At 48.5% G+C, this 14,734-nt stretch overlaps 1 protein-coding gene across 4 annotated transcripts in view; it reads right to left on the reverse strand.

The window, feature by feature from the left end:
• Positions 1-14,734, reverse strand: part of LOC109757312 (protein kinase and PP2C-like domain-containing protein) — a 30,785-nt gene that overhangs the window by 12,349 nt on the left and 3,702 nt on the right. For 2 of the 4 annotated variants that reach the window (XM_073510379.1, XM_020316134.4), the window contains 8 exons: positions 13,425-13,591; positions 12,308-12,375; positions 11,956-12,179; positions 4,904-4,955; positions 3,501-4,035; positions 3,356-3,425; positions 2,375-2,594; positions 2,191-2,295 (listed from right to left, as the gene is read on the reverse strand). In XM_073510379.1, the coding sequence (XP_073366480.1) occupies positions 2,191-2,295; positions 2,375-2,594; positions 3,356-3,425; positions 3,501-4,035; positions 4,904-4,955; positions 11,956-12,179; positions 12,308-12,375; positions 13,425-13,591 (1,441 nt within the window). Of the gene's footprint in view, positions 1-2,190; positions 2,296-2,374; positions 2,595-3,355; positions 3,426-3,500; positions 4,036-4,903; positions 4,956-11,955; positions 12,180-12,307; positions 12,471-13,424; positions 13,592-14,734 lie in introns of all 4 variants that reach the window. The other 2 variants (XM_020316135.4, XM_073510381.1) reach the window with 1 other exon arrangement.

Raw genomic sequence — 14,734 nt, forward strand, 5'->3', positions numbered from 1 at the left:
CCAAGCATATCGGTGTTGATGCTTCTTATGTGCGCACTGCTATGCGGGATCATGTTATTGCTCTTCAGTATGTGCCCTCTGAGTTACAGCTAGCGGACTTCTTCACGAAGGCCCAGACTAGAGCGCAACATAGATTTCACCTCTCCAAACTAAGTGTTGTGGATCCACCATGAGTTTGAGGGGGGGGGGGGGGGGGTTACAGTTATATATGGTGGCCTTCTGGCCTTCTGGCCTTTGGCCTCCTCTGTACATGCGTTCTAGCCTTTGGCCTCCTCTGTACATGTATATATGATGGCTTTTGCCTCATGATAATATGATCAAGTTGTTATTCCAACACTCCTAACCTCACTTGGTGCATCTAGGAGCATCGCAGCGCAATCATCTTTGACGACGGTCAACTCAGCTTAGCCCATCTATTTGACACGATCAAGATGGAAGCCAGCAATGGGTGACAGCGGGGCAAGGGGTCTGGTGGCTTTGCTCCCGACGAGGGCGGTGTCTAGTGATTACAGGTGTCATGTTTGTAATTCACCCGGTGTTGCCCTTCTTAGTGCTTGCACAAACTCTTCTTTCTATCAATGCATCAAGATGCAAGGCTTTTGCATTTTCTCAAAAAATAAATAAATAGAGTAGAATAATCTACATCAGGCGAGTTCTGCATCCGTAAAGAAATCTTCAAACATACTTTCCATGTTGAATGTGAAGATCTAGGTGATGCATAACTACTGGAAACAGAAGATGAGAAAATGTAAGAGAAACTGTGTACATTTCCCATAGGAGCATGCTTTACTTTGAACTACACCTAAGTTACAGTTGGAAAAGCTTTTGTAGGAAGAAGTTTTCAAGGTAAGGTAGCTCATCTGTTATGTCAAATTGGATTCAAAGGTTTTATAAGCGAAGTAAAGGTGTATTTATATAACTGGGTCTTAAACATTCAATAGGACCGTTTTGAAGTAGATATTTATGTTCTTCATCACAAATTATAGCACAGGACATCTAGTGTGAAGCATTCAGCAAGCATATATAGTCAATCTTCCCAGTTTTGCTGTTGCCACGGACAGATTGCTGGGATTCTTACTGTATGAATATGTATGTAATTATCTGACTTTGAAGTGCTAAACAGTCCAAGAGGCTATTTACAACATAAATGAAGTATAAACAGAAATAGGTGGGGCCATCATACATTGACCGTTTCCTTCAAATTAATTGACAAACAAAAAAGCTTAATCTCAACTAATGTGGGAGCTAGATTAAGTTACTAATCTCGCAATATATCTATGCATTTGCCATAAACTGGGGCTCCTTGATTTCCAGTGCATAAATTAAAAACATATTTGAATATGCTTTTCAAAATTTCTAGTTTCTGGGTGGGTGCCCCCAGACCCCAGTACACTCCGCGTTCTTAACCTTCAAAATAGTCTAAAACGAATCTCAAACTTTCAAAACCTTCCCTTTAATCCTATGTGGCTCCCACGTATCGATGCGGATAATCCCCACCACCCTTCTTAACCAAACAGAGTACTGGACTAGTTTTCCTGAAGACCTAAACCAGTCATTGTGTGCTAATGGCGCTAGGCCTGCTCGAGGTGGACCCTGGCCCGAAGAGGCGAAGGGCTCGGCGGAAGCCACATGCCAAAGGCAGGCAGGAAAAAAACTGGGAGATAGGTTATTTTTTAGAGGGAAATTGATTTGTTTAGTCTCTGCTTCATGATAAGATATGGATGCAATCTATTTTATAGGGATGGCTAAAATTAAACCTAAGAAAAGGAACTAATCAGACAAATCATAGAGACAATAGTAATTAAGTAACTATTGCCTTGCCCCTTGGTGGCCTCCTATTGGGATGTACGGATATGACATGATAGCTATAATCTTGAATCTCGACAAAACAATTAACCCTGTAGCTGTAGATGCCGTGTTAGTTAGAACTCAACATGCATTAGATTAAGATTTGTTCCTTTCCTTAATCATGTTATATGTCGGATCTCACAGAACACTAAGTATACCTCCAAAGTGGAAATTAACTTTAGATGTGTTTTAATAGGTGTTTCTGCAATGTAGTACATACCACAGAAACATGATGTTTTTTTTAAGAAACAGTAAGATATTTGTTGCTAAATGCAAAAGGTTGATCAGTTCAGTGTGCTCAAGTCAGTACATGTATGAGAAAAAGCAAAACAAAGTGAGCACCTGAAGAGCAGCTGCACCGACTCGCCATGTATCTATTTGCCATCTGACTTCAGCCCCTTCCTTTATAACACGCTCTCTTTCCTTGGGGCAACTAGCAACATGATCCTATCAAAACAAAATAAAAAGGAAATTGCATTATATGCTCATTTGTACTGTGAGAAAAGAAAAGAGAATTGATGCCAACCCTAGTCACAGGAAATGGTTTGCCAGCACGGCTGAGAATTGCTCGGCAATCACCAGCATTTGCTACAAAAAGTTTGTTTCTCACTATCAGTGCTGTCACTGCCGTGCAACCAGGATGCCAGTCTTTCTGGATTATCCTTTTTGACTTCTGGTGAGCAATTAACTCTTCTCTAAATGCTGTGTCACTCCTTACAAATGCTTCTGCAAGGGCATCAATCGGGCTACACAGAACAACAAGTCCATGAAAATTAAGAACAGAAAAAAAAAGAGAGAAGTGCATATTTAAACCACCAACACTTGCCCTTGTCTAATTTACAACCCCCAACTCCAATATCGTCTACATTACAACCCCGAAATCTTAAAACCGGCCAGGATTCAACCCTCCCCTCCCTGTTGACCGTTTTGACCGCTTGACCATCCAGTTAGCAAAAAAAGTTCAAAATTTCCAAAAACAATCAAAAAAATCCAGGAAAAAAGTTTAAAAATCTGGGAAATCGAAAAAAAAATCAGGGCTGTTTTCTGAAAATTCTAAAAAAATCTGTAAAATCGAAAAAAAAAATCACACCCTTTTCAAGATGCTTAGTATTGTTTTCTTGATTTAACAGAATTTTTTCAAAAAAAATTGGGAAATTTTTTTTTGACTAAATTTGCGCAGAAAATTCTGCAAAAAATGGGTTTTTATTTTTATTTTACAAAAAAAAAATCAGTTTTCTTATTTATAGATTTTTCCCATTTTTCCTGGGTGTTTTTATTTTTACAGATTTTTTCTGGAAATTTTGATTTTTTGCTGATGTGGTTTGCTGGCTGGATGGTCAATGGGGAGGGGAGGGTTGAATCCTGGTCGGTTTTAAGAGTTGGGGGCTGTAATGTAGACGCGGTATTGGAGTTAGGGGTTGTAAATTAGACTAGGGCAAGAGTTGGGGGGTGAATAATGCACTCTCTCGAAAACAAATATTTTAGATAGTTTGTATTCAACCCGAACCTGGCAGTGTGTCCAAATTGCTTGAGAAATCCAGGAACTGCTCGGACAGAAAACTCAGCAGCTGCCGCACCTGTAAGAATATTGTGTAATGTATGCAAATGCAAACCTAGTAAAAATCAAAACGTAGACTTAAGAAACACTGAACCTCTGTGTCCATCAAAAATGCCAAAGGAATGCACGTCTTTTTCTTCAGACAGGCAGGTAAGCATAAAATGAGTATCTTCCATTGTTTCTCTTCGTCCACATGTTGCAAAAGATCCCCAGCTCAAAGTTGGACGATACACAGAGACAGAGGACTGATCAAATGAACTAGACCAAGGATTCACTGCGTAGTCTAATTTGTTTGCTTTCTTTGTTAACAGTTCCCCTTGGTTAAACCAGTTTAATGCCTCTTGATAATGGTGTACTTCTGCCTTGCTGTTTCGACTCAAGTTCACTGAACCAGATGATAGAGGGCAAGAATATGTAACTAAATGCTTCTGTATTACATTTAACTCTTCAATTATATCTCCAAATGATGGTCTTCGTTCAGGATCAGAATCCCAGCTGCGCTGAATAAGTGACAAGAGACTTGGTGGAGAGCCAGACTCTGGAAGGGCCAGAGCAGGGCGCAATCCTTGAGAAACAACAGCTGATGTAAGTTGCTGTTCAGTGTAAGTCATTTCAAGAATGGTGTGTGCCTAAAGAAAGATAGAGCGAGCTGTTATTTGCAGAGAACATAAAATGCTCAGCTTAGCTATAGGTAACTATAATTATGATGTGGGTCTAGAGACCAGCATGATGTGGTCAAGTAGCTCCATATGGATATGTGCATTTTATATCATATCTGAGCCCATCAATGCATTTTCACCCAGCAACTTCTTTCAGTTGTTCACCGCATATTAAAAAGCAGCCAAGCCTACCTAACCTTTGTGTATATTGCATGCTGACCTTGCCCAGTCCTGGATCAAATCAAAGGGGGTTGTGGGAAAAGCTAGCTAATACTTAGTTTTCGTGTGGAAGGGAAGGGTGACTAATGGAGAAGTCAGCTTCACCAGAGTTCAATTTTCAAGATGGATCGAACTAATTGATCTTCGGCTGATGCATTTGCAATGCACGTGAAATCCACGCCGAATGGGATCTTCACCAGAGTTCGATTTTCACGATGGATGGAACTAATTGATCTTCGCCTGATGCATGTGCAATGCACGTGAACTCCATGCCGAATGGGATCAACCTGCCATTCAAGCAAAACTAGCCAGGCTGGCAAGCTTCAGAACTGTGACGAACCACATAAACAAGCTGTTGGGTGAAAATGTGCAATTTACATGTTTATGGACTTACTTGACCAAACCACAAGTTTAGGGATCTACCATGTGATTACTCATTTAAGAGTTCTATACTGGCTGGCCTTTTAAATGTTAGATTAGGAAGAAATCATTAAAACAAAAAAAAATCTAATTTGATAGAATACCAAAGCAATCATACAAAACACAAATAGTCCATAGTATGGCTGTTTATGAAATGAGCCACAACACTGGAGCTATTGAACAAGCAACAAAAATGAACCTGTGCTTCTGCTCGCAGATCAGTGTAAGGCACAACACCAGTAAGAAGCTCGCTGTAAAATGATAAAATTAAAAGGGAAATCAGGGAGTAACATCTAAAAATACAAAATTATAAATATCTTCTGTTATGGAGCATGAACTATCTGCGTAAAACATGACAACAAATTCCTATGGCAAACCTGGCCCGGTGGTTATGGGAAAATAAAAGGGGAAGAGGAGAAAATAGGTAGGGGAGTAAGAGAATAGCCCCTTAGAGATGGGAGATTTAGTAAAAATTTGGCTCCAAATAAATCTCATTAGGGCACCAAGAGATGAGAACACCAGGAGACACAAAAATGTTGCTTCATCATAATAGATCTTTTGCAACGTGTCGGTGTACAAAAGTAGGGGCTCTCATTTTTACCTCTCTACTTGTGCACGGGCAGTCAGAGCCGCACCTACGACCACACTTAGCAGGGCAGAGGAGGGAAGCCAAAGGCACAAGACAGGCAAAGCAACGCCAAGACCAGAAACACAAAGAGCAAGAGGGCGAGGTGGACTCCCCCAGCAAGACCCTTGCCGGGGTGGCCTCCGCAGACCCGGCAAGAGCCTTGCCGGGGCAACTTGCCCAACGCCAGCAGAGCACGCCACCCTTGAGCCCAAGGGTTCTAACACCATCAACCACCTTGGAACCAAGGCTCGGGAGGCACCTCCATGGTGACATGCAGATCTTTGTGAAGACCATAAGCACACAAGATCAAATGAGAACCAGAAGACGACGATAATCCACGAGACGCCCGGCGAGATCCTTGCCGGGGACGACCGCGGTGCCACGGCAAGACCCTTGCCGGGGCCCCGGCAAGACCCTTGCCGAGGACACCTGCGGGGCCACAGCCAGGCCCACGTCTGCCAAGACTCCACCGCCGTTCCCATACAGCTGCCAGCCCAACCAGCTGGGCAGGCACCTGCGTGGCGACGCGCGGCCCACAGGCCAACTCAGCAAGCACCTGCGTGGTGGCATGCAGATCTTCGTGAAGACTCTGCCACAGCGCCAGCCCAGCAGCCAACCAACGTGGCACTACAACGCCTCATCAGCTCGAACGCGCGTCGGAGCCAGACGAGGCGGCGACAGCTGGGACGAGCTTCCATGCCGTCCCTGATAAAGCAAGAAGGGCACGTCGGCAGCGCATTAAATGCGTTTGTCCGACGGTGCCAGAGGATAGGCGTGTACACTGTATACCTTTCCACCTCCTGTGTGCCACTGTGGCGACCCCTTTTGATTATAAAAGGAGGCCCGAGGCGTACAGGAGAAGGATTCGGATCTTTTGGACGACGCACACGCCGTAGCTAGTTCAGGAGCTCAAGAACACTCCAATATACACCAAAGCAGGACTAGGGTATTACGCATCCTCGCAGCCCGAACCTGGGTAAACGATCTTTGTGCTGGCTACCAGACCAGCTCTTTGCACAACCCCGCGCCCGCCAACTGTAGGAGGGATTCCAGTGATCCCATAGGTGTCGTTCCCACCGACATCCTTGGCGCGCCAGGTGGGGGGTGCGCAGTTGTGGAAATCTGGTCTGGATTGGAGCAGCGGCTTCATCGTAATCGTCGCTCCAAGGAAGAAGACAACCGAACAACCGGCATCGTCGGTGGATGCAGTGAACGCTCACGCAGAGGCAGAAAATCTAAGTCATGTGAAATCTTAACTAATTTCATTTTTATAAGTCTGTCCTCCCCGAAAGATCTCGTTCCTTGTACGGGAAACCTGCACGCTATGGGACCCTTCCGCTATCGGCAACGCCCTTGTTTCTGTCTCAAGTCCGCTCGACGGTTCATGCGGCCGCGCTGAGAACGGCAAGGTGGCCTACCCGCTACCAGCAGCGCTCTTGTCCTGTTTCGAGTCCGCTCAACAGCTCAAGCGATTGTGCTGGCAGCAGCAAGGCGGTTTGCCCGGCCGCAAGCGCCCTTCCGGCAAGGTGCTAAGGATCCGTCCTCAAAGCACCACGGCATGGGTTCACGCGCCGGCAGCCTTATCTCAACAAGTGTAGGGTGCAAACGTACAAAGAAAGATATAGCGGAAAGATAGCATGCGTGATATTAAAGTATTATAGAGTTATATTATTTCAAATAATCGCTGCGGTTCTAACTGAAGATGAAAATTGTCTTGGTTGTGAACCTGCAGCGGCGATGAGAAGCGGGGTGCCTAGTCCCGGCGCTGGCCTTCTATCCTCCGAACTCCGTCGACGTGGCAGATGATGGGCTTGATACGCTCCTCGAGCGTCGCGAGGTCCACATCCTCCGGCAGGCTCTCCAGCGCGGCGTCGAAGTCGAGGTCGGAGTTCCAGTATGCCACCTTGGTGAAGACCTTGGTCATGGCACCCCGGCAAAGCTTCCAGGTCTCATCGGCCAGAGAGGTCGCCCTGTTGGAGCGAAACTGCTCCAGGGCCCCAAGAACACCCTCGAAGAACAGAGTCAGTTTGGCGTTGGGGCTCACGTTCGGCTCCGGGGCGTACCTCACGTTTGGCATCCCCATGGCGGCCAGCTTCATGGTGATCAAGTTGAGGCATTTCGATTTGGATTTCAAATAAGAAAGAAAGAAAAAGACTCCTGCGCCCTCGAGAGCATTCTCTTTCACTTGCATTTCTTCCTGAAGTTGGCTCGAAGACCTGTCCAGCCTTGATTTTCCAGAGGTTTTCGCCCTTCACGAAATCCTCGTGGTTGGCGGCGTCATTCCTCCGCAGCTGCCTCTCCTTCTCCAGATCCTTGGTCAGGGTCTCCTCCCGGGCCCTGACCTCCGAAAGCGTCCCCTCAAGACCCTCCAGCTTCAGCTTCAGGTCTTTGATGGTGGATGCCCTTGCCGGGGACGCCCCTCGGGGCGGCGTAGTTGAGGGGGGTGGCTCCTGCTACCGTTCTTCTCCTGCAAACCCGGCAAGATCAGCATCAAAGATCCACACCCCAAAGTTCATCAATGAAGGAGTGAGTGATGGACTCACGCTGGGGGCTGAAGCGGGGGCTGCGTCGAGGGCTGCTCTCCGGGCTGCTCTCTACCACCAGCGGCGTACTCGAAGTACCCGCCGGGGGCTTGTCGCCCGTCGAGGCCTTGGCCCTCTTCGCCACCCTCTGCGCCAGCGTCTCCGTGTCCCTGTGAAGACAACATCAGGTTAAGGAAAGATGACACGGGAGTAAAGTCAAAGGATAATGCGGGGGGACGAGATGCTTCCTCTTCCTCCGCCTCCTCCTCCCCTGGCTTCCTCTTCCTCCTTGGGCTAAGAGACCCAAAATCGAAGACGACCTCCGTGTCGACATCCGCGGGAGGAGGGGAAGGAGATGGGGTCCGGCGACGCTTGGACGAAGAAGAGGCAGTCGCCTTCTTCTTCGCCACCGGGACCTTCACCGCCTTCTTCAACACCGCGGCCCTCGTCTAGCGCACGGACTGCTCCTGGACCTGTTGCCGCTGCGCGGTCCTGCCGGGCCGGACCGGCTCGCCAGAGCCAGCCCGGCACAGGACGCGTCTTTTCCCCGAGGCCGGAGGGTCGACGGCATCGGCCTCTTCCTCGGTCGACTCCTCGTCCACATCTTCAACTAGGGGGGCCTCGGCGTTGGCGCCGCTGGCCTCCCCGGCAAACTCCGCTCACTGGGCGAGCTCTTTTTCCTCCGCGGCCGAGTCAGCCTCGTCCTCCACATGGCCAGTGATGCCGGCCTCCCGGGCAAGCGCCGCCTCCGCCGCCCTGGCGGCGGCAATATAATCCAGCTCCTCTTTGGTGGTGTCTTGAATGTGCAATGGCTCTTCACGGACATACTTCTCCGACAAGTTGTCGAAGAACTCCTGCACCCGCTCCGCCTCCGGCTCGGCCCAACTTGGGTCCAGGCCGTGCGTGTTGAAGTCCGGCATCATGGCGATGATGTCGGTTTGGCGAGAGTTGTTACTCAGCGGGACCACTCCCGCCGGCAACCCAACAAAGACCCTTTGACGGCCTTGCCGGCCTTTGCGGCCTTGCCGCTCCTCTCCGCCCTGCCGTCGCGGTTCACGTCAAGCTGAAAAAGCCTCTGGCAGAAATGGGCGTGCCCCATCACCGTGAAGTTGTGCTTCAGGCCAGGGCGAAGCCTCATGATGTCAGCCGCGTTCTGGAAAACCAGGCCGGCCTCCCCTTATTGTGCAGTGGGGCGATTCGGCGTCGGATGAAATCCGCCGCAATCATCTCAAGGGTGAGCCCGGCCTCGGCAAGACGGTGGATCCTGGTGGTGGCGATCGTGAGCTTCTCGTCGTCGACATCGACGTCACTCCAATCCTTACGGCGGACCGGCGGACTCTGGCGAACTTGGCAGAACTCCTGCGGATCCTCCTCCTCGATCCATAACCACCGGCTCCGCCACTCCTCTCACCTCTCCTCCTGGGCGCCCTCCGGATACGTCCCCTTCTCCTGGGTCCGTAGGATCCAGGTGACGCACCCGGAGATGGCACCCCCCGCCTGGATGCGGGGATAGAAGTAGTTACGGAAGAGCGCCGTGCTGGGGAGCACGCCAGCGAAGCCCTCGCAGAGATGAGCGGAGAAAGCCATGCACGCAACCGCATTTGGCATGAAATCAAGGAGATGGAAGCCATAGGTGTGCATGACATCGTTGAAGAAATCGGAAAAAGGAGGACAGAGCCCGCAGGAGAAGTAGTCAACGAAGAAGGGGTACCGATTCCGGCCGGCCTTGGCGAAAGCGGCAGGGATGATGTGCGTGGCCGGATGGCCCGTCGTCTTCCTCCCCCACAAAGGCCTGAAGTAATCCCTGAGGTGGACTGCATCGACCGTCGGGGGAAAATAGGCAAGCTGCATCCGGAGCACCGCCAGCTCGCTCTCCGGCATGCCCTTCTCCCCGACGTCCTCCGCCACTCCCTTGCCTCTGCTGGATTTGGGCGCCATGGCGACCAGGGAAGAGGTGAGGTTGAGGGCAATGAGGGCGCGGCGGCGGTGGCGGACAAAGGCGGGAGCTTCGAATCTTTCGCCCGAGGAAGAAGAGAGGAACGGCGGTTCCGAGATTGGAAGAAGCACAAAGGGTAAATGGGCGGCGTGCCTGCGGTTATTCCTTTTTATGGGGAAGACGCGGGCCGCCACTTTACCATTTACTGCGATGTGACGCATGAGGACAGCGACCGCCCCACGCATGCCCCCCACGTCGCGCATTCAACGCGGGTCGTGGGGAAGCGCAGCGGGCGGAGTAATTACCGCAGTAAAACTCCGCCTCGCGTGCCCGCGCACCGTTCTAGGCCCAGCCCAACAACGTGTTGCGCTTATGTGTGGACCAGGCCCGGGGGCTCCTGTCGGTGTACAAAAGTAGGGGCTCTCTTTTTTACCCCTCTACTTGTGCACGGGCAGTCAGAGCCGCACCTACGGCCACACTTAGCAGGGCAGAGGAGGGAAGCCAAAGGCACAAGACGGGCAAAGCAACGCCAAGACCCGAAACACAAAGAGCAAGAGGGCGAGGTAGACTCCCCCGGCAAGACCCTTGCCGGGGCGGCCTCCGCAGACCCGGCAAGAGCCTTGCCGGGGCAACTTGCCCAACGCCAGCAGAGCGCGCCACCCTTGAGCCCAAGGTTCTAACACCATCAACCACCTTGGAACCAAGGCTCGGGAGGCATCTCCATGGTGGCATGCAGATCTTTGTGAAGACCATAAGCACACAAGATCAGATGAGGACCAGAAGACGACGATCCTCGGCGAGATCCTCGCCGAGGAAATCCACGAGACCCCCGGCGAGATCCTTGCCGGGGACGACCGCGGTGCCACGGCAAGACCCTTGCCGAGGACACCTGTGGGGCCACAGCCAGGCCCACGTCTGCCAAGACTCCACCGCCGTTCCCATACAGCTGTCAGCCCAACCAGCTGGGCAGGCACCTGCGTGGCGACGGGCGGCCCCCAGGCCAACTCAGCAAGCACCTGCGTGGTGGCATGCAGATCTTTGTGAAGACTCTACCACCGCACCAGCCCAGCAGCCAGCCAACGTGGCACTACAACGCCTCATCAGCTCGAACGCGCGTCGGAGCCAGGCGAGGCGGCGACAGCTGGGACGAGCTTCCATGTCGTCCCTGATAAAGCAAGAAGGGCACGTCGGCAGCGCATTAAATGCGTTTGTCCGACGGTGCCAGAGGATAGGCTTGTACACTGTATACCTTTCCACCTCCTGTGTGCCACTGTGGCGACCCCTTTTGATTATAAAAGGAGGCCCGAGGCGTACAGGAGAAGGATTCGGATCTTTTGGACGACGCACACGCCGTAGCTAGTTCAAGAGCTCAAGAACACTCCAATATACACCAAAGCAGGACTAGGGTATTACGCATCCTCGCGGCCCGAACCTAGGTAAACGATCTTTGTGCTGGCTACCAGACCCGCTCTTTGCACAACCCCGCGCCCGCCAACCGTAGGAGGGATTCCAGTGATCCCATAGGTGTCGTTCCCACCGATACAACGTGATTTTGAAACCGATGGTTTTTGCAATGTCACTAATTGTTACTATGATTTAGTTTTGTTTTCATGTTATTCACCTACTTTCCCTCGAAATTAATGGGCATACACATATATAACCCAGGAAACCTCAATTAGACATGTGTATAACATCACTTTAATATCCAAACAAAAAATGAATATAAAGTCAATGTGTTTTGACAAAGAAAAGAGAACGCAGTACTCGAAATAACATAAATTTTCAGTAATAGTTATTCCCCTTAACACAGTGTGAATGCAGCCCTAATGACATGCCACAGAAGTGCCACACTAACGTCATTATCCAACATGTGTTGGACACGATATATGACGTCAAGTACAATATGCAACATGGATTTATGTGGGATATGGCACTCCCTCCAATATAGATATGGTATCTGCACTAATCTAAAATCTTCTGAGATGTCAAATTGTGGATAAAACGAGCAGTCTTAGAAGCGACGCCAGTTGAAGCATTCGGTCAACAGGATATAGATACAAAGATTTCATATATTTTTTCAGGCAATGTAGTATGGACTGTAATTATATGACAGGAACAATTGGATAGGGCCGATTTAAATTAATTTTATAAGAAAAATGCCTTACTTTATTGATATTGCAAAGCTGTAAACATCTGATTTTTCTGTATGTAAATCCTTTCTCAAAATTTCTGGTGCCATGTAAATTAGTGTCCCAACCATATTCTTTTTATAGAAACCACCGGTAGGCTTGCCAGATGATTTCCAGTTCTCAGCTGAAACACTTTTAATATCCTTCTGGTACATAGCCAAGCCAAAATCAGCTAGATGTGGAAGGAGGTCTTTATCTAGCTGTACAGAATTATAGAAAAATCAATGCACTAAAAAAAGATAAGAAAATCCTTATGTGTTCAAAGAATGTAATTCAACAGTCTGACAACTGTCTGACACAAAGATACAAGAAAAATGAAAGGACATACCAAAATATTTGCTGGTTTTATATCTCTGTGCACTATCCCAAGAATTTGTAGGTATTGGAGAGTCTTTGCTGTAACAGTACAGTGTAAAGCAATGTCAAATTGGTAATTCAAGTGTTTTGCAAGAGCTGACATCCAACACCGATTAGATCCAGCATAATGTTACCTAGAAAGAATAAAGAAAATTAAGCCATGCATTACTATTTCTGAAATAGATAAACATCGGTGCTTCCTATAATTAACCTCACTGCTTAGTCGATCTAGTCATTGTCTTTGTATTTTACATGGTGAGAACATTATTTTCTGTTTAAGTCTATTTAAAATTACAACGAATCTGTTCTTGCTTAACTTTGGTACTACATGAACTTGCCTTGTTATTGAAGCAACATAACAGAACAATTTAGTACATAAAAAAAGTTGTACAGTGTGCACAGTGATGTGTAAAAATCTTCCTAAAGTACCAGGGTCAAAAAGAAGTGCAAGTGAAAGTACAAGGTTCTCTTATTTGGACTTAAATGCTACTAACAGTTTTTGTCGTTTATTCACCCTTGGATATGGTGAGATCTGAAGGACTGGAATATCAACAAAGATTTGGTCATGGACAGGGGTGCGTAGAAGTTAGCTATCCACGTGCCAGAACCACGACTTGGTTTCGATATCTTATGGGTTTCAACTCTAGCATACCCCCAACTTGTTTGGGACTGAAAGGCTTTGTATTCACCCTTGGATAAGAATTAACAGATGAAACTGCTAAAAATACCCCCGAGTCAAGGAAAGAGATATGTATAAAAAAGATGTGTACAAAATATATTCAAGAAAACAGATACATGTGATCGTTTACAGCTATGTACAAAAAGTATAATTGCAGGTAAGCAAGCTTCTAAAAAACTGGTTCTGCATAAAACTCCAAGATATACACTTTATTCTAACAGCTGAAAACATAATACTCCCTCTGTCCCAAATTACTTGTCTTAGATTTGTCTAGATACGGATATATCTAGACACATTTTAGTGTTAGATACATCCGTATCTAGACAAATCTAAGACAAGATTTTTGGGACGGAGGTAATATATGTTAAACACAAACTCAAGGAAAACTATAACTGTAACAAACTGGGACCTAGATAGCTGGCAATCGTGATCACTTGCTGGATAGAAGGGCTCCACTCCTCAACATGTATCTTGTCTGCTAAGTTTGGAGGCTCAAAATATTCGAAGAACATCAAGTAATTTGGAGGACGTGCATGTGCTGCAATGAGTTTCGCCAACCCTGGATGATCCATCTCACTGCATATAAATTGAAATCCATAAATTAATCCAAGAAATTAGAGAGCAGCTAATAGTAATCCTAAAAGATGTTAGCAGCTTCTTCAGGATATAAGAATCATTTCTGACCAAAAGTTGAATGCAGCAGTAACCAGAGTTCATATTATGACGATGTGGATCATAGTGTCGGCCCAGTGGGAACCAGGGTACCACGGGCCACCTGCCTACGGCCCAGGAAAGGCCGCTTGGCCCAAGTTATAGGGCGGCCCATCAACGGGCGCCACGAGCCAGCAGTCTCGCCAGGGGCTCCCTCTCGCGAAGGACTTCACCGATTCCACCACCACTACAGGCGGCCTCGCGAGGCGCCCTCTCTTGAGGCCTCCCGAGGAAGCCTGCAGAGCGGGTGCCGCCCGTCACGTGGGTAACGTTGATAAAGTAGGCGCCAGCCTGCGCGGCCAGGACAGTTTCCCCTTTGGTGCTAAGGGAGCAGCTGTGCCAACCTGCCCCCAAAGCAAGTCCCAAGGGTTTCCCCTTTGTTGATAGAAGACCAAGACGGTGGCGCGGCAGGACGGAGGTCATCGTGGAGCCCCTGGCGCGTCATGGATAGCACCTTTTGCAGGCAAAGACCACCTTTCGTCAGGAGAAGCACCGGCGCCTGTCCCCTTTCAAATGCCGCCCTGTCATAGCCCTTTCCCGCTCATATTTTTGAGGAAGAGGCCCAGGGCATCTATTTAAGGGGCGGTGTGGCCACCATAGCAAGGAATCGGCTCATCGCCTCCTGCCAAAACCCTAGCGCCATTGCTATCACTCTCGAGCTCCAGGAGCACAGTCCACAAGCAAATACAACCAAGCAGGAGTAGGTTATTACACCGCAAGGTGGCCCGAACCTGGGTAACTCTCTGTGTCCTTGCCATGCCTAGCTCGTAGCCTCGTAGATGCAAAGCCAGGCCCCCAGATCTTGAACCAGGGTTTTTGGAGGATTTCCCGTGGCTCAGAATCAATCCCCCGACACAAAGTATTGAACGATATTAAGATACTATGTGAGAGAAAAGATATGAATCACGCCATGTATCATAATCTGATGCTACCACTATCATATCGTGCTAGAGATCAAAGCGTGGTTAGAATCGTGAAACATATCAGGTATTAAACCATGAGGTGTAT

Source organism: Aegilops tauschii, chromosome 3 (assembly GCF_002575655.3).
Source record: "Aegilops tauschii subsp. strangulata cultivar AL8/78 chromosome 3, Aet v6.0, whole genome shotgun sequence".
Lineage (NCBI taxonomy): Eukaryota > Viridiplantae > Streptophyta > Magnoliopsida > Poales > Poaceae > Aegilops > Aegilops tauschii.